Source organism: Phyllobates terribilis, unplaced genomic scaffold (assembly GCF_046119375.1).
Source record: "Phyllobates terribilis strain yellow unplaced genomic scaffold, ASM4611937v1 Scaffold_49__1_contigs__length_9717188, whole genome shotgun sequence".
NCBI lineage: Eukaryota > Metazoa > Chordata > Amphibia > Anura > Dendrobatidae > Phyllobates > Phyllobates terribilis.
The window spans coordinates 6,532,722-6,553,140 of NW_027362809.1; the positions used below are offsets into that span (position 1 = coordinate 6,532,722).

The following is a 20,419-nucleotide window of genomic DNA, read 5'->3' on the forward strand; positions in this document are numbered from 1 at the left end:
ACACCTGAAACACACTGATTCTTTGTGTAGCATCATGGGAAAGTCTAAAGAAATCAGCCAAGATATCAGGAAGAGAATTGTGGACTTGCACAAGTGTGGCTTATCCTTGGGTACAATTACAAGATACCTGAAGGTACCTCGTTCATCTGTACAAACACTTATACACAAGTACAAACAAGATGGGAATGTCCAGCGGTATCTCAGGAAGGAGACGGGTTCTGTGTCCTAGAGATGAACGTGCTTTGGTCCAACATGTGCATATCAACCCAAGGACAAACGCAAAAGACCTTGTGAAGATGATGGCGGAAGCTGGTAAGATTGTGTCAATATCCACAGTGAAACGAGTACTGTATCAACATGGGCTGAAAGGCCACTCTGCCAGGAAGAAGCTATTACTCCAAAAGAAACATAAAAAGTAAGATTAATGTTTGCAAATGCACACAGGAACAAAGACCTTTATTTTTGGAGACATGTCCTGTAGTCTGATAAAACTAAAATTTAACTTTTGGGTCATAATGACTGTCATAAAAATATTAAGAAAATATTAATAATTTCGCACTCCCAGACCCCTCTTCATCCTCCCCTCCCCTATAGTATTTGTCAAAGGAGAAGAGATGACACTTTGGCCAGTAGCTTCTATGCAAATTAGCACACACATGAGAAGTGGCTAAGAGGCAGATGACAGTAAAAAGAGAGGTGGCAAACCCAATTAACATGAGAGTGTGTTTTCCAGTGATACAGACCTGAGATAAATTCACACCTGGAAGAGGAAGACACAGCTTGTTAAGTTCAAACACTACTCACAATAACCAGGACAATTCCCAGCTGCAATCTCCAGGATTTTCAGCACCGACATGAAATATGGAATATCTGCAGTTCCATATGTCCGATAATAATGGGGCCCATAGTTTTAGTGGCAGGGTCGGCCAAGGACCAATACACATCTTTTCCATAGCTGTATGCCCCTCCGGGGAGCTGTAGTGCAAAAGTACCAGAATAAAGGACTGCAGCTACACCATGTGTGGTCTCTACAGAAAAGTAAATTCATAATGGAAAATATGGCGTCACTTACAAGCTTCTGTGATCAACCAACGATAAGCTAGCCCAGAAGATAGAGATGATGATAAAAAAAATGAAGGCTGGAGCCCAGCCCACGTGAGGTCATCACAGGGGGTGAGTGGGCATGACTCCCCCTTCCGCATAAAATACACAGCCGAAGGGGGGGTCAGTGTTCATTGCCAGGGGTATAGATTCTATAACGGTCAAATCAAGTGGAGCATCCCCCCTCCAGCTATACTGAATCGTCTCTGTGATCTGTCTAGTACGCAAGTCTTCTTTAATCCTGTTTATTCATTGTAACTGTATATTCTGTACTGTAAATGTCCATTTGTAAAATCTTTGTATAGTTTTCATAAACACTGCCTCCCTTTTGGATTAAAAATATAAAATTTAATAGTTCCGTTTCTTTTGCCCTGTAATCAATCGTTCCCTCCCCCGAAGCCATGCGCTACCAGAATGCAGGCGTCCGACCCGGCCTGTATTATATTTCAAATTGGGTCGGCGTGGCAGCGAATAAAAATAATTGGGCTATCGTGAAGCTGTCAGTAACCGTACGGGGGTGTATACACATATTCCATGCGTTGGAATCCAGAGGTGTGTACGCCATACGCTTTCTGCTCGATTGCCGATAGCTACATAGTGAGTAATCGGGATCGTGTGTGAGCGAATCCCTGCTCAATCCTGACAAAGTGACAGTGATCTCCCTGGTGTCGTCACTGACGTCTCTGACAATGACCATCATTATGCTTGGAAGAAAAAGGAAGAAGCTTGAAAGCCTAAGAACACCATCCCAACTGTGAAACACGGGGTGGGAGCATCATGTTGTGGTGTTGTTTTGCTGCAGGAGGGACTGGTGCACTTCACAAAATAGATGGCATCATGAGAAAATAGGAATTATTCCTACCGTTAATTACGTTTCCAGGAGTCCATCATAACGGCACGACAGGAGTTAAGTCCTCTGTTCCTCTAGGGACAGGAAACACATGAGAGGTTAAAAGCCCCACTCCCCATCACACCCTCAGTGTTAGTACTAATCACCAAACCAGGATGGATGCAACTCTATTTTATTATATACATATACCAATGTTACATTCACATTAGTGTCAAGAGCGGGGCGGGAAATATGGTGCCGTTATGATGGACTCCTGGAAACGTAATTAACGGTAGGAATAATTCCTATTTTACCAGTACGTCCATCATAACGGCACGACAGGAGACATACCAAATCAAAGAAATGGAACTGTCAGGGTAAAAAAGAATATATATTTCTCTACTTTTATACGCTTTGCTTATGTACTAACCACCATTTTGTGTCTTATAACAATAAGCTTTCCTTGCTACGTGTTACATAGATTGAAATTTATGCTAAGATGGTGCCAGTATCAGCCAAGCACCTGTTTCAGAGAAACGAAACCAAAACATCAACTGACTGTTGTCTGCCCAGAGACTGAGTTAAGGAGACGTGGACCAATCAGGAGTGGCCGGATACTAGACATTTATGGCTTACCCCGCCCCGAACAATCCATTTATGGCTTACCCCGCCCCGAACAACCCCTTTCCCCTCCTCATTATGTAGTGTATTTAAGTTTGTGCATGCGGAAATAAAGAGGAACATTGCTGAGATCGTGGCTTGCCAGTAGCCTTCTGAGCATGCTCTGAGTTTGAACCAGCTTGTTGTCTGACTCATTCTTTGAATGGTTGACCCATGCTCATAGCCTTAATTTGGAGTGACTGGAGGACGAGTGGAATGTCGCTACGACCCCGAAAAATGGCGCCCAACGTGGGGCGTGGCTAGCGGTACGCCTCCCTCTCGGACCCATATTGCTGACTTCCCTGGTGGTGACTGCGGCGGCTGAATTTGAGGCCTGATCAACCTCCATCGAACACGGTAAGTCGAGATGTATTTTATATGTCTCACTTGCCTGTGTGTCAGCCGCAGCGGTTCCTGTGGGATTGTCAGTTTGGATCTGGGTGGGTGACCGGTCGAGTGGTGAGACCTCAGGCGTCCCGCGCCACGTCCCGTACCAGCAACTGTGAGACCGAGTGACGTCGCATGCCTGCGCGTGTTCGTGTGAACACCACCTCCTCCTCCCCCGGTCACTGTACTTTTCTTAGATAGCTGCCTCCCGTGACTGATAGTCGATTCCAAGCCATCCCTAGATTGTAGTGTAAGGAAGAAAGAATCTGTGACGAATTGAGGAGTGCTCTTCGTCTACCACAGAGACTGCTGTAAAGTCAAGGTTAGGAAAGGAGATAGATTGAGGTGTCTCTCTATTTCACCAGTGTATTGAGGAGTGCTCTACACTGACGGGTGGTGACCTGTAATCAGGGTGCCGTGGTGAGTCGCACTGTAAAGTCGCCATTCAAGGTTAGGGAAGTTGATAGATTGAGGTGTCTCTCTATCTCACCAGTGTATTGAGGAGTGCTCTACACTGACCGGTGGCGACCTGTGGACTGCATCAGTGATCTGAGTCGCGACAGATCATTGCATTCTATAAGAAAATGTTGCGTATGTTCAAATCTGAAAGACCTGGCAAGTTGCCGGATGGTGCTGTGGGAGTTATCCAGCTACTAGAGTCACGGGAAAGCAAGGAGGCTGTTAAGAATGTTAGGAATCTGTATTAAATGATAAGACTACCCAGTACGGGCAGACTTCAGCCTTCAGTGTAGAAGGAATGCGTTATACAAAATAAGGGAAGTTGAGTGATGAAGGACACCTGCACCAGGCTCAGACACATCTTAGAGTAGATGGTGCAGGGGGGAACAGAGAATGCCGAGCCTTTGTTCGGATACATGAAAGCTGCAGAATGTGATTTGTTATGTGACCCTAAATTGGCCGTAACCCCGTTGATGCCTGTCACTACACCGAGCCCTCAGCCACCACCCTATAATGGCGCCGACGCTAAATCATCGGAAGGATGGACGTGTCGTATGTGCGAAGAGCAGAACCCGCCCTGGGCGAAGTTCTGCTGTGTCTGTCGGGCGGGCCGCCCATGGCACGATGCCCAGCCTGCCTCCAAGAACAATCCCACTCCCACTCCTACTCCTCCCTCCAACGGCCATCTTACTACACCTTTTACTTGTTGTGGGAGGCCCGGAAAGCCCCAATCCGGCCTATATCCACTATTAGATCCGTCCGGTGCTTATTACCAGCCGCCAGCACGGGTGGAAAAGCCCGCAGTCCCAGAGCACCCATCTGAAACTAATGTGATACCCTCTGCTCCAGTCCACGATGCTGAGGCGCTCCCTCTGTTCCCCATGGGGGTCGCCCATAACCCTGGGGATATCCTCCTCAACTCCCCAGAATTTCAGGCCAGACTGCTCTCCCTCCGCCAACATACTGTTACTCAAGACGATACGGAGCCAGATGAGGGATGGGCTCAAGATACTCCAGCGCCCCCCCCCTTTACCCCATACGTCTCCTATGGCATCTTCCACCCCACATCCATTACCCATACTCCAGCCCTTGCTCCAAGCAACTGCTGAAAGAGCACCACCCCCCAGCCCCTCAGAAGTCTGGGACCCCTGCCGCTCCCGGAACCTAGTAGACCCATCAGGACGCCCTGTCACTCTGTCAATAGGCTATGGTGACATCCTTACACATCGGGTGGGGGCCATAGTCAACCCTGCAAACACCCGTATGAGCCATGCTGGAGGATTGGCTCGTAAAATTGCCCTTGCTGCTGGTTCCACTCTGGCTGCAGAATGCCAGGCTCACTTAGCCGAAAACGGAGAGCTTTCAAAAGGCCATGGATTCCACAAAAGCAGGATCCCTTAGTACGTATGAATCCGGCCTAGAATACATGAAACAGTTAAAAGCCTGGGCTCAGAATCGCTTGTCAGATCAAGCTGGGTCTGTACAAGATGTTCAACAAGACCCTGATGAATCTGTGGAAAGATATGCTGCAAGACTCAGCATGCATTTTGAGGATCTCGGATACAGTCCTCACGTCAAGACGCAGGCCGCCCTGTTGGTTCAGGCCCTAGTAGATGGCCTACAAGACGCTCTCAGAGATGACGTTCTGAGGGTACGCCCCGAGATTCGTTCTTCTTCTTTTAACGACGCGGTGGACATTGTCAAAGCTTTCTAAAAAGCCATGCTAAAAATGGAAAAGGATACTAAGCCAAAGAAGAAAGCCGCTCCTACCATGGTATATCAAGCTCAAGAAAGCTACCCACCCCCCGGCAACCAACATGGAATCAAGTGGGTAATGGTTAAAGGCACAGGTGATGATACTCCTCCCACATATAGAAAACAAGACAGAAGAAATGACAAGGGGCCACCTAGAGACAAGAGACAATCTCGTGATTCTGAAGGACGCATACTGTGTTGGGAATGTGGTAGCCCTAATCACCTTCTCAGAGACTGTCCAACCCTGCCACTTTGCTTCCACCTTCTAGGGGGGAAGACGAACAGGGTGAAGGTCCATTGGTGGAACCTCATGATTGTATAAAAATTTTTGCAGGAAGAGACTTCTGCTCCAGAGAATATGGTGGCACATCCGCTCGCACACCCTGCCTTTCACCTATGGACTGATAGATCCCGTTTCGCAGACCCTCAAGGGAAGTTCCACACGGGATATGCTGTCACAACAGACCTAACAGTCCTCAAGGCTGAAGCTCTACCACCATACATGTCTGCACAAGAAGCTGAACTTGTAGCTCTCACAGAAGCCTGCCACCTGGAACAACGGCAAACATATATACCGATTCTAGGTATGGACATGGAATTTGCAATGATTTTGGACTCTTGTGGAAGTCTAGAGGATTCATCACAGCTGCAGGTACACCAGTGAAACATGCCTCATGGATTAAGGCCCTAATGTAGGCCCTGGAACTACCCATTCAGGTTGCTGTTATCAAGGTCAAGGCTCATGGAAGACTAGATTCCAGGGAAGCCAGGGGCAACCACCTAGCTGACCAAGCAGCCAAGACTGCAGCAGTGGAGAATGTGTCATCAAAGTGGCAGGAAAAGTAAGAAGAGATGGGGGAGACCCTCCAAACCGTAGCTGTGGCGCTCACTAGAGCAAGGGCCAAAGAACAGCCGGCGGAAGACCATACAAGTCCAGCGGAGACACGAGTGGAATCCAGGGGGGTCAGGATGCCTGAAGAAAAATTGTGTGAAGAGCAAAGGAAGACCCCCACTGAAGAAGTCAAGCAATGGAAAGGGGCGGGAGCCGTGCTGGCAGGTCGTAAAGATTTAAAGGTCGACTCAGCTCTTTACCAAGTGGACGGAAACCTTGCTTGCCTAGGCGCATGTACTCAGCCGTGGCAGCATGGGCTCACGGGCCTACACACAGAGGAAAGAATCAAGCCTTGGCATGTATCAAGAAACTGTACTTTGCACCCGGAATCTCTTCCACTGTGACTGCATACTCAAAATCTTGCTCTGTCTGCGCTACCTGCAACCCAACGTGTGCGGCACGGGTCCCTCTCCAACACCTGGCTAAACCAGACTATACTTGGCAAAGAATACAAGTCGACCATATCCAAATGCTTAAAGCAGGAAAATATGAGTACGTTTTGGTAGCCGTGGATATGTTCTCAGCCTGGCCCGAGGCCTACCCGCTTGTCAACATGACTGCTAAAGTCACAGCCAAGAAACTGATCACTGAAGTTGCCTGCAGATTTGGAGTTCCCCAAGTCATAGAATCGGATCAAGGACCAGCTTTCACAGCAAATATCTACAAAGAACTTTGGAACATGTTGGGAACAGATTTGAGCCTCCACACTCCATACCATCCTGCCAGTTCAGGCAAAGTGGAAAGGATGAATTCCACACTCAAGACCCAGCTCTTGAAAATGACCCAAGATCATCCCCTCCCCTGGCCCGACCTACTCCCTATAGTATTGTATCATATCAGACACACCCCACAAGCTAAACATGGGCTAACTTCCTATGAAATTTTGTTCGGGACCCCACCTAAAATAGGAAAAATTAGGCCCCAAGAGTTGTCTGAAACACATGATAGAGTAGTAAAATTTGTGATTGCTCTGTCTAAAGAATTGACTAACACCCGCTCTACAGTATCTGCTTCTCTCCCAGAATCCACAGGTGATGCGGTACATGATTTCACCCCAGGCGACCTGGTGTACGTAAAGAAGTTTGTCCAGAAAGACTGTCTCCAACCCAGATTTGAGGGCCCCTACACTGTGATCCTGACTACTCCTACAGCTCTGAAGCTTGAGGGCAAGAGCACCTGGATTCACGCCTCCCACTGCAAGACAGACAAAACGAGCCTATAAAAGATGACTACCTTCTTCTATATCCTTTCCATATGCTTACTGTCTGTCCCAGGGTGGACAGCTACCACATTTTGGGTAGATACGCAAAAATCCAGACGTATCGATTTGATTACTGTGACATAGGGAATTGCGCAGGAATGACATGGTATGCTGCATAGTCCCCTTATACAGGAAAGCTATAAACAATGCTGTTCCAACCCCCCATGACAGAGTCCAATTGAGAGATCTAGTTTAGGGTCAGTTGGGAGAACTCCATGTGTCACTTAGGGTAGGGCTCAATTGTTTGGGGGCGTCCCATAAGGGGGCAGCTTCTAAGATAATTGGGTGAAGAAATCCACCTCCCCTCTCCCCACACATGGACAGTCTCAAAGGCCCCGAAGCAAGGGAAAGCTTAGTGTTTAGGGGGGAATGTCAGGGTAAAAAAGAATATATATTTCTCTACTTTTATACTTTTATACGCTTTGCTTATGTACTAACCACCATTTTGTGTCTTATAACAATAAGCTTTCCTTGCTACGTGTTACTTAGATTGAAATTTATGCTAAGATGGTGCCAGTATCAGCCAAGCACCTGTTTCAGAGAAACGAAACCAAAACATCAACTGACTGTTGTCTGCCCAGAGACTGAGTTAAGGAGACGTGGACCAATCAGGAGTGGCCGGATACTAGACATTTATGGCTTACCCCGCCCCGAACAATCCATTTATGGCTTACCCTGCCCCGAACAACCCCTTTCCCCTCCCCATTATGTAGTGTATTTAAGTTTGTGCATGCGGAAATAAAGAGGAACATTGCTGAGATCGTGGCTTGCTAGTAGCCTTCTGAGCATGCTCTGAGTTTGAACCAGCTTGTTGTCTGACTCATTCTTTGAATGGTTGACCCATGCTCATAGCCTTAATTTGGAGTGACTGGAGGACGAGTGGAATGTCGCTACGACCCCGACAGAACATTTAGGGCGGGACCACTGCCTGAAGGACTTTAAGGCCATAGGCTAAATGTTGACCGGACAACACATCCAATTTATAATGTTTACTAAATGTGGATATATTGGCCCAGGTTGCTGCCTGGCAAATTTGGCCCACTGACGCTCCAGCTCTCTCTGCCCAAGAAGCGGAGATTGCCCGAGTAGAATGAGCTTTAAGCGAAATTGGTGGATCCTTCCCCTCAGATTCATATGTGAGGGCGATAGTCTTTGTCAACCACCTTGCTAGAGTCGGCTTAGAAGCTTTCTTGCCCTTATTCACACCCGAAAATTGCAAAAAAAGGTTTGAGTCTCTCCTCCAGGGGGCTGTGACTTCTATATAACGAACAATTGCCCTCCTGACGTCCAAGGTATGGAAGGATTTTTCCTTTTCATTTTTGGGGGACTGGCAGAAAGACGGCAGTATTATCTCCTGATTCAGGTTTGAGCTGGACACCACCTTAGGGAGAAAGGAGGGGTCCAGTTTAAGAACCAATCTGTCTTCCAGAATCTTAAGGTATGGGTCCAGAACTGAGAGAGCCTGGATCTTGCCTACCCGTTTCACTGTAGTAACTGCAACAAGAAAGGCTGATTTCATAAAAAGCAGGTCTATTGATGTTTCTTCTAGTGGTTCAAAGGGAGACTTACATAAAGCCCTCAACACAAGGTTCAGATCCCACGGCGGTAATAGACTCCTTATCGTGGGTTTTAAACGAGCGGTTGCTATTATGAACCTTGATATCCATGGGTGGTCTATTAAGGAGTAGTCCAAAAAAGCACTCAGGGCCGAGATATGAACTTTTAACGTATTTGGCCTCAGACCCTTATCAAATCCCTCTTGGAGGAAATCCAATATCGCTGGGATATTCGGGTGAGTCGAATTTCCCACAGACTGACCTGCAAAGTTACAGAACTGTTTCCAAATCCTAGCATAGATGGCTGACGTTACTGGTTTCCTACAGGCCTGTAGAGTCGTAATTACCCGATGGGAAAGGCCCTTAGAGGCTAGGATCCGCCTGTCAGGTTCCATGCTGTCAATTGGAGGAATTGGATGTTCGGATGTAACAAGGGACCCTGCAATAGAAGATCTCTCCTGGCTGGGAGTCTGAATGGGAGATCCACCGCCATCCGGTATAGCAGAGGGAACCAGCTCTTTTTGGGCCAGTAGGGCGCTATCAGAATAAGAGCTCCCCTCTCCTGTTGGATTTTCCTTAGTACTCTTGAGATGAGAGGGACTGGAGGAAAGGTGTACACCAGTTTTGTCCCCCACGACTGAGAAAGGGCATCTATTCCTTCTGGACTGTCGGCTGGGTCCAAGGAAAAAAAGCGCTGCAGCTTTCTGTTTTTCCTTGTTGCGAACAGGTCTATAAACGGGGTGCCCCATCGTTGAATGATTTGATGAAACACCTCCGGATTCAGCTCCCAATCTGAGGGACCAACTCTTGCCCTGCTGAGAAAGTCTGCTACCACATTTTCGGACCCCCTTAGATGAATAGCCGATATTGAAAGGACATTTCTCTCCGCCCAGTAGAAAATTCTTGCCGCCAAGGATTGTAACCATTTTCCTTTTGGACCTCCTTGTCGACGAAGAAAAGCGATGGTGGTGCTGTTGTCTGAGAAAATTCTTAGATGATTTCCTCTGAGCAAATGCTGACATCTTTGAAGAGTCTCCCAGACCGCCTTTAGCTCTCTGAAATTTGACGACCTGTGTTGCATCTCTTTGGGCCACGTCCCTTGTAGATATCTGTTTCCTATGCTTGCTCCCCAGCCTCTTTGGCTGGCATCCATATGGATCTGGATTGAAGGAAGAAGGATCCAGTCTACCGCGTTTTCCAAGTTTGAAAGGTCTGTCCACCAGGAAAGGGAGTTTTTTAGCTCTCTTGACAGCCTCATTTTCTTGTCTAACCCCGATGGTCGTCTGTTCCAAACTGACAGGATCGACTTCTGTAATGGCCTTGAACGGGCCTGTGCCCATTTCACGCTTGGAATGCATGAGGTCATCAGTTCTCAGACCCGCATGGCGAATCTGATTGAGGTGGTCTTCCGTTTCTTGAAGCTGTAAATTTCCAGTTTTATTTTTTGTCTTTTCTCCTGGTGCAAGGAGGACTTCTGAAGACTGGAGTCTAAGAGTACCCCTAGAAATACTTTTGTAGTACTTGGATGGAGGTTTGATTTTTCCCAATTGATTTTCCATCCCAAGTATTCCAGGGTTTCGATCGTATGCTCTTGTTGAATAAGAAGAGGAGACTCTGACTCTGCCACCAACAATATATCGTCCAGGTAAGGGATGATTATAATCCCCTGTGTTCTTAAGAAGGCCGCTACTTCTGTCATAACCTTTGTGAATATTCGAGGGGCCGAGGATAGACCGAAGGGTAGGCAAGTGAATTGAAAGTGGTGTACTGTGCCCTCCTGTTCTAGAGCGAACCTTAGGTATTGCTGGTGACTTGGGTGAATTGGAACATGGTAATATGCATCCTTGAGGTCTAGGGTGCACATTACCGATCCCTTCTCTATCAATGGAATGCTGGTTTTTATAGTTTCCATTTTGAATCTTTTGTATTCCACCCACTGGTTTAAGGGCTTGAGGTTTATAACCGTACGGCGTTTGCCCGAGGGTTTTAACACCGAGAAGAGGGAGGAGTAATGGCCTAAACCTTGCTCTGAAGGGGGAACCTGTCTCACCACGTGTAGGGATTGAAGGACTAATATATCCTGCCATAGACTCTTGAGATCTACGGGGGAGCGAGGACGAGTGATTTGGAAACGACGAGGGGGAGTATGGGAGAAGTCTATTTTGAAACCTTCCCCTAAGGAATGTAGGATCCATTGATTTTTTGTAACGGATGCCCACTTGTCCTGAAAGAAAAGAAGCCTGCCCCCTACTCCTGATCTGCTCTGTCCTTTCCTCCTTTCCTGTAAGACCATCTCCCCATCTTACCCTTACCCTTGTAATCACGTTTAGGGGATCGACGGGGTCCACGAAAGGGCCGGTATCTTTTAACCCTATCTTCGGGAAATCCTTTTTTCTTGTCGGATGCTCTTTCTAGGATCTCGTCCAACGCTGGACCAAAGACCCGAGCACCCGAAAAGGGAATTGAGCACAATTTATTCTTTGAGTGGCTATCCCCCGACCACGTCTTTAGCCATCATGCCCGTCTAGCTGTATTAGATAATACGCTAGATCTAGCTGCGAATCTGACCGATTCGGCCGAGGCATCAGCCATGAATTGCGTTGCCAGCTTTAACATGGGAAGAGAGTCTGATGGCATCTCTACAGGGGAGTCTGACCTAATTTGATCTGACAGCTCGTCCAACCAAAGGCACATGGATCTTGCTACTGAAGTGGCTGCGATATTTGATTTAATTATGGCTGCTGAAGCTTCCCAGCTCCTCTTGAGCATACTCTCAGCCTTCCTATCCATTGAGTCCTTGAGGCAAGACGAGTCTTCAAAGGGGATGGATGTTTTTTTAGCCACTTTCGCTATTGGAACATCTACTTTAGGGATCTCCTCCCAGAGTTTGATATCCTCCGGATTGAAAGGAAGACGGGATTTAAAGTCTCTTGGCACAATGAGTCTTTTCTCCACTTCTTCCCATTCCTCCATAATCATTGATTTTAAATGCTCATTTACAGGGAACACTCTATTTCTCCGAGTTCTCAGACCTGCGAACATTTCATCTTGTCTGGAATGGGAGACCCGAGTGTCCTCCAAGTTCATAGTATGCCTGACGGACTTTAACAGTTCGTCCGTATGTTCTGTAGAGAAGATATATTTCTTTCTCTCTTGTGAGGGTAACTGAGAGAAGCAATCCTCATCCTCTTCTAAACTGTGCTCTGATGCTGAGTCTGAATATTCTCCTTCCTCAGACACCTCTTCCATCTCCCACCTAGGTCTTTTCTGATGAGGAGAAGGCTGTACTATCTGGGGTGACGGTTGTGTATGGGAAGACATGAGGGTCGAGACTGTACTCTGGACCTCCTCACGTATCATAGATTTTATATCAGTCAAAAAAGAAGTTTTTTCTTCCTTTAGGACCTCGGCTATACATTATTTACACAGCCGCTTTTTATACGAGTCCTGAAGCTTTGTGTTGCAGTCTACACATCGTCTTGACTTTTTGGAAGAAGATCCAGACCTCTGGGTTCCCCTCTCCTAATCCATAAAAACATATAAAAGGACACCGGAGATTTACTATAAAACCCTGTCCTAGAATACTCTGATCTATCCAGAGAAGGGTTTTAAGCCTGTACTCACACTGCCCAGGGACTCTGAGGGGGCTTCTGACCGTGAAGGATTAGCTTCCATGGTGTCAGTGTGTGTGTGGCAGAGGTGCACCCTTTAATAGGGTCTTACCTGATCCAGGTGATGGCTTATCGCTGGGGCGTGGCTTTCTCAATGCCCTGGAGGTTCATCACTGCCTCCGGGCACCTGCGTTGAAGCCCCTCTCATATAGGAGAAGCGGCGTGCGTTCCACCCTGGAACGCAAGAAGGCCAAAGCGGACGTCCGCTCTTCTGACTCCGCCCACCGGAAGTCTCGCACAGCGTGCGGCGTGCGTTCCACCCTGGAGCGCACGCCGGCCCCAAAGCGGATGTTCCTGGATGACTCCGCCTCCCGCCGGAAGCCATACACCGCGCTCCTCTGTGGAGCGCACGCCGGCACAGCGCAACGCTCAGAGCCCCCGGGGGATACAGCGGTAAGTGGCGGTCTTCTGGCTGAGGGACCCCACAAAGGGGCATCAGCATGGAGCCTCTGGACTGAAGGAAGGGGAGAGTTCTGAGACCCCCCAATCCCCCTAGCTCTCAGGTAACGCTTTATCTTCGGAAACCTCCCATAGCGTCCTGTCCTGCTAGGGACAAGAAAAACACTGAGGGTGTGATGGGGGGGTGGGGCTTTTAACCTCTCATGTGTTTCCTGTCCCTAGAGGAACAGAGGACTTAACTCCTGTCGTGCAATTATGATGGACGTACTGGTAAAAGAAGATCATGTGGCAATACTAAAGCAACATCTCAAGACATCAGCCAGGAAGTTAAAGCTTGGGCGGAAATGGGTCTTCCAAATGGACAATGACATGAAGTATACTGCCAAAATGGTAACAAAGTGGCTTAAGGATAACAAAGTCAATGTTTTAGAGTGACCATCATAAAGCCCTGATCTCAATCTTATTGAAAATTTATGGGCAAAGCTGAAAAGGCAGAGACGAGTAAGGCGACCTACAAACCTGGATCAGTCACACCAGTTTTGTCAGGAGGAATGGGCCCAAATTCCGACCAACTATTGTGAGAAGCTTGTGGAAGGATATCCCAAACGTTTGATCCAAGTCTTTCAGTTTAAGGGCAATGGTACCAAATGCTATTGAAATGTATGTAAACTTTTGACTTTGCAGTAAGTTATAAAAATTCCTTAAAATATTCTCTCTCTCATTATTCTGGCATTTGGCAAATATTATAAATGATGGTAATCCTAATTGACCTAAAACGGGAAAGGTTTATTCTGATTTCATGTCAGATATTGAAAAAAACATGCAGATGTGTCTTTTTATGTATTGTATGTAAAGTTCTGGTTTCTACTGTAGGTGATATCCAGAAGTCTATTGATCCTATTCTGAACATTACTGGAGAGTTTGGTGAATGGTCAGGCCTGTCCATTAATCGGGATAAGTCGGTTATTCTACCATTTGATGATATCCCTGATTCGAGCATATTAGAACATACACGAATACAAACGGTTGAGAAATTCTAATACCGAGTATAAGTATAACGATAAGATCTCCGGATTACATTGTAATGAATCTATATCTTCTTCTGGAAAAGTATTAAAAGAAAATCGATGCGTGGTGGAAATTACCATTATCAGCTGTAGGAAGAGGGAACTTATTACAAATGACATTGATGCCCCAACTCTTATACATTCTGCATAATGCCCCTATTTGGATCCATAATTCCCATTTTCAGAAAATTCATAGCAAGTTTCATTCTCTTATATGGAAAAAGAAATCGGCTAGGATAAAATGTGAATATCTACAAAGTGACAAGGAATCTGGTGGATTGGCGATTCCTAATGCACTAATATATTATATTGCAACATTTGGGTGGGAAGCATAGCGCTGCAAACCCAAATAGTATTAAGGGGTTAATTACCTCAAGAACACGGTGGAATATTCCTATTCATATAGTGGAGGAAGTGGGAGGAGGCCTGACAGGAAGTGGTGGATGCGGAGCCTGCCGTGTGCTGCAAGAGTTGTGCTGTGTGTGGAGAGAGCTCCTGGGAAGGGAGGAGAGCCAGGCGGAGGTGACCGAGCGGACCGGGAGGACCAGTAGGAGGCGACCGGAGGGACGAGCGCAAGAGAGCACTGTGGCAGCGTGCAGTGCCGGCCAGCGGAGGGTGCCAGGTGGTGGTGACCAGGAGGTGATCAGGAGGACCGGTAAGAGGCGACCGGAGGGACAAGCGCGCTGTGATAGCGTGCAGCGTCCCTAGAGGAGGTGAGTGAGGGGCAGGAGGCCGCGATAAGCGGCCCTACTGAACCCAAGTGTGTACTGTACTGTATTGTATTTGTATCTGTATTGTAATTGTATTGTATTCCCTAGTCCATATTTAATTGATCACCCCCGTCCATATTTAAATTGATTCCCCTGAACACCCCCGTCCATATTTAACTGATCCCTCTGACCACATTAAATTGACCCCCCGTCCTCATTTAATTGATCCCCGACCACCCCCCATCCATATTAAAGTGATCCCCCTGACCATATTTAAATGATTGATCCCCCTTGTCCTATTTAATAGATTCCCCTTGTCCACTTTTACTCATCCCCAGTCCCTATCTATTTGCCTTATCCCCCACCATATTTTATTAACCCCTGTCCATAATTAATTGATTGATTCCCCAGACCACAATTAATTATTTCCCCAGTCCATATTTATTGATATTATTGATACTTATTGATCCCCAGTCCTTAGTTAATTGACCCACCGTCCATACCTATTTATTTGCTTTACCCCCCATCCTAATTAAACCCCCTGTCCATAATTAATTGATTGATTCCCTAGTCCACAATTAATTATTTCCCCAGTTCATACTTATTGATCCCAGTCCATAGTTAATTGACACACCGTCCATACTTAATTAATCCACCTGACCCACTCAGCTGATCCCCCGTCCATACTTAATTGATACTTAATTGATCCCCCGTCCATACTTAACTGATCCCGCGCCGATATCTAATCGATACACTTGCACATCCCTAATTGATCCCCGTCCATACACCTATAAATAAATAATTGTGTTTTGTACTTGTACATATATACTGACTGTATCCCCATATTTAGAATGACGTCCATGTTGGCCGGAGCCGTGCAGTGTACATCTTGCGCAATGTATGCATTCCCTGAGCTACCGCTCAGGGATCCATACTGCTGCGAGAGATGTGAGCATATCGTGCACTTGGAAGCCCAAATCCTGGATCTAAGTGCTCAGATAGCGGTACTGAGGAGCATCGACAACATGGAACGGAGTTTGCTGCTCACCGAGCAGACACTCAATGGGTCAACACTGGGGGTGGAGCTTAGTGGGGAAGCGCAGGCTGAACAGGCAGGGAGCTGGGTAACAGTTAGAAGGGATAGAGGGAAGAAGTATAGGAAGGCTGGTTCAGAACCGGCATTATTGGAGCACGACAGATCCTCTGACCGCCGGGGGAGTGTATGCTCCAGTAATGAGGGGGAGGGGGGAAGTGTAGGGCAGGCTAGACAGGTCCTGGTAGTGGGTGACTCTATTATTAGGGGGACAGACAGGGCAATCTGTCACAAAGACCGGGATCGCCGAACGGTGTGCTGCCTCCCTGGCGCTCGAGTCCGGCACATCGCGGATCGGGTTGACAGGTTACTGGGTGGGGCTGGCGAAGACCCAGCGGTCATGGTCCACATTGGCACCAATGACAAAGTGAGTGGTAGATGGAGGGTCCTTAAAAATGATTTCAGGGATCTAGGTAGGAAGCTTAGGGCAAGGACCTCCAAGGTAGTTTTCTCAGAAATACTACCAATCCCGCGAGCCACACAGGAGCGCCAACGGGAGGTTAGGGAGGTGAATAAGTGGCTAAAGAGTTGGTGCAAGGCAGAAGGGTTTGGGTTCATGGAGAACTGGGCCGACTTCGCTGTCGGCTACAGGCTCTACCGTAGGGACGGGCTGCACCTCAATGGGGAGGGTGCAGCGGTGCTGGGGAAGAAGATGGCTAATAGGTTGGAGGAGTTTTTAAACTAGAGACGGGGGGGGGAAACCAAGGAAATAGGTGGGATGTGAGGCAAGCAAGGGGGAAGGGGAGAAGTGAATATAATGAGGGTGGAGAGGGGGGTGGGGATAGTACAGTTAGATCGTTAGAGAAGAATAGGATGCTAAATAACCCCAAAATTTTATCTTGCATGCTGACCAACGCAAGAAGCCTGACCAATAAGGCGGATGAGCTGCGGGCGCTTATATCGGAAGAGAGGTATGACATCGTAGGTATAACAGAGACTTGGCTAGACGATAGCTACGACTGGGCGGTAAATTTAACAGATTATAGTTTATTTAGAAGGGACCGGAAACAGGGGAAGGGCGGAGGAGTCTGCTTATATGTAAAGTCACGTCTAAAGCCCAGACTAAGGGAAGATATAGGAGAGGGAGAAGAGGGGGTCGAGTCCATGTGGGTAGAGATAGAGGGGGCAAAAAATAATAATAAAATATTACTGGGGGTCTGCTATAAGCCACCCAATATAACAGAGGAGAATGAGAAACTGCTATTAGGACAAATAGACAAAGTAGCAAAACATAATGAGGTGATTGTAATGGGGGACTTCAACTACCCGGATATTGACTGGGAAACAGAAACCTGTAGATCTCAGAAAGGAAAAAGGTTCTTGACAAATATCAAGGATAATTATCTCTCCCAACTAGTGCAGGAACCAACGAGAGGGAAGGCCGTGTTGGACTTAATATTGACTAATAGGCCTGATAGAATAACTGAGGTACAGATAGGGGGGCACCTAGGTAATAGCGATCATAATATTATCAATTTCAAAATGCCCTTCAGTAGGGTTATCAATAAGGGAACAACTAAAACATTAAACTTTAGGAGGGCGAAGTTTGATCAGCTGAAAGAAAACCTTCAACTTATAGACTGGGACAAAGTTCTTAATCAAGGAAATACGAATAGTAAATGGGAAACCTTCAAAAGAATTCTGAATACTCAGTGCGAGAGGTATATACCGTATGGGAATAAAAGGGCCAGAAATAAGAGGAAACCAATATGGTTGAATAAGAACGTAAAAGGGGCATTAAATAGCAAAAAAGAGGCATTCAAGAGATTAAAACAGGAAAACAGCAAGGAGGCACTAATGTGTTACAAGGAAAAAACGAGAACCTGCAAAAAACAAATAAAAATAGCAAAGGAGGAAACAGAGAGACGTATTGCTAGGGAAAGTAGATCAAATCCCAAACTGTTCTTTACGTATATAAATAGTAAAAGGATTAAATCGGATAATATTGGACCGATAAAAAGTGATGAAGGCAAAATCATAGAGAAAGATGAGGATAAAGCTAATCTATTAAATAAATTTTTTTCGTCAACTTTCACAAAGGAAAAAGAACTAACAGGAGAAATGAGAAGTGACAAGCTTAATCCTCCACTAAGTATGACAAATCTAACCCAAGCTGGGGTACAGAAACGCCTCAGTAACATTAAAATAAACAAATCACCAGGACCTGATGGCATACACCCACGGGTACTAAGGGAACTAAGTAATGTGATAGACAGACCGTTATATCTTATATTTAAGGACTCTGTTGAGACTGGGTCTGTACCACTTGATTGGCGACAGGCGAATGTAGTGCCAATATTCAAAAAGGGAGCAAAAAGTAACACCGGAAACTAATCGGCCGGTGAGTCTGACGTCCGTTGTGGGCAAAATTTTTGAAGGCTTTATTAATGAGGCAATCATGGAGCATCTTGATGCTAATAATCTATTAACCCCGAACCAACATGGATTCATGAGGAATCGTTCCTGCCAAACAAACCTGATTGACTTCTACGAGGAGGTTAGCTCTCGAGTAGATCAGGGGGAACCAGTGGATGTCGTGTATCTCGACTTCTCAAAAGCGTTCGATAGCGTGCCACATAATAGGTTGGTATACAAAATGAGAATGATGGGGCTGGGGGAAAATGTCTGCAAGTGGGTAGCTAACTGGCTAAAGGATAGAAGGCAGAGGGTGGTTATAAATGGAATATACTCAGATTGGGTAAGCGTCACTAGTGGGGTACCACAGGGGTCTGTACTAGGCCCAATGTTATTTAATATCTTTATTAACGACATAGTCAACGGGATAAATAGTAAAATATCAATATTTGCAGATGACACAAAGTTATGTAAAACAATTAATACAAAAGAGGATAGTGAAGACCTACAGAGGGATTTGGATAAGCTGGGTAGGTGGAGCATTAAATGGCAAATGAGGTTTAACGAGGAGAAATGTAAGGTCATACATATGGGAAGGAAAAATGGAAGTCACCAGTACTCACTGAATGGGAAATCATTGGGGAATTCAGAGATGGAGAAGGACTTGGGCATCTTGATTGATAGCAAACTAAATTGGAGTGCCCAAAGTCAGGCCGCTGCTGTAAGGGCAAACAGGGTAATGGGATGTATCAGAAGAGGTATAGCTGCAAAGGATGAGAACATTGTTCTTCCACTGTACAAAGCACACAGACCACACTTGGAATACTGTGCTCAGTTATGGGCCCCAATATATAGAAAGGATATAAATGAGCTTGAAAAGGTACAAAGGAGGGCAACAAAATTAATAAGGGGAATGGAGGGACTGCAATACCCAGAGAGGTTGGCAAAACTAGGACTATTCAGCCTGGAAAAGAGAAGGTTGAGGGGGGACATAATAAATGTGTACAAATATGTTAGGGGACAGTATAGAGACCTTGCCTGGGATTTGTTCAAAAGGAGGGATATTACGGTAACAAGAGGGCATTCACTAAGACTGGAAGAGAAAAGGTTTCAGCACCAGCATAGGAAGGGGTTCTTTACGGTAAGAGCAGTGAGAATATGGAATTCACTGAGTGAGGAGACGGTAATGTCGGATTCACTAAACCAGTTCAAGCGGGGACTGGATGCTTTTCTAGATACCAGGCAGATTTCTGCATATACTTAAAAATAGAATAAAATAGTAGGTTGATACAGGGATTTATTCTGACTGCTGGTTTCAGAGTCGGGAGGGAATTTTTCCTCAGGTGAAGATTGGCTAAATCATTTGGGGTTTTTGCCCTCCTCTGGATCAACTTTAGCAATTACAGAACTAACAGGTCGAACTTGATGGACGCAAGTCTTTATTCGGCTTTACTAACTATGTAACTGAATGACCTCGCACACAAGAAATCAATATACCCTACACTTGCTCTACTCTACAAGGTCCGGGATAGGGGTAAAGATATAATGGAAATAGGAGACTGCAATGAATCTACACCTATATGGTTTAATAATGAATATGCAGAGGTCTATAAATTAGAGGGATTCCGGAGTTGGGTGGATAAAACATATATACGATATAAAACATATTGTCTGAAGGGATACTTAAGTCCTTTAATGAATTAAAGGGGGGATTTGGGGTGACAAATAAACAATTCTAGAAATATCTACAGTTTCGGCATTCATTTAATGCACAATCAAGATGGACTCCCTTTTGGGTAGAAAATAATACTTTTGTTAAGCTGGTATTAGAGAAGGGAAATCCTAAGGGTCGTATTTCTGATATTTACTGAGTCCTTCTTGATAATTATTTAAAAATATTTCCTTCTCCAGCTAGACAAAAATGGATGGAGATATAGGTCCAATTTCTGAGGATCAATGGAGAGCGGTATTAGAACTGGTTCCCCAATTATCTGTAAATGAGGCTGAGATTTCCCCAGATCATATTAATACATAGGAAATATAAGACGCCTAGATTCCTATGTAACATAGGATACCGGACTGCTGCTGAATGTCCAAGATGTAACATGGATGCTGCGGGCCTATTACATCCGCTATGGGAATGCCGGGAGTTAGGTAAATACTGGAAAGGAGTTCTGTCTATTATAAAGAGGGTATATAAAATAGATATTCAACCAGACCCCAA

The 20,419-nt window shown here is 46.0% G+C and overlaps 1 protein-coding gene across 1 annotated transcript in view; it reads right to left on the reverse strand.

Annotated features, from left to right (window-relative positions):
- Positions 1 to 12,681: 12,681 nt before the first annotated feature.
- LOC141191681 (gastrula zinc finger protein XlCGF53.1-like) overlaps positions 12,682 to 20,419 on the reverse strand; it is a 48,502-nt gene continuing 40,764 nt past the window's right edge. Inside the window, exon 7 of the mRNA XM_073661624.1 lies at positions 12,682 to 12,983. Within this exon, the coding sequence (XP_073517725.1) occupies positions 12,682 to 12,983 (302 nt within the window). The remainder of the gene's footprint in view (positions 12,984 to 20,419) is intronic.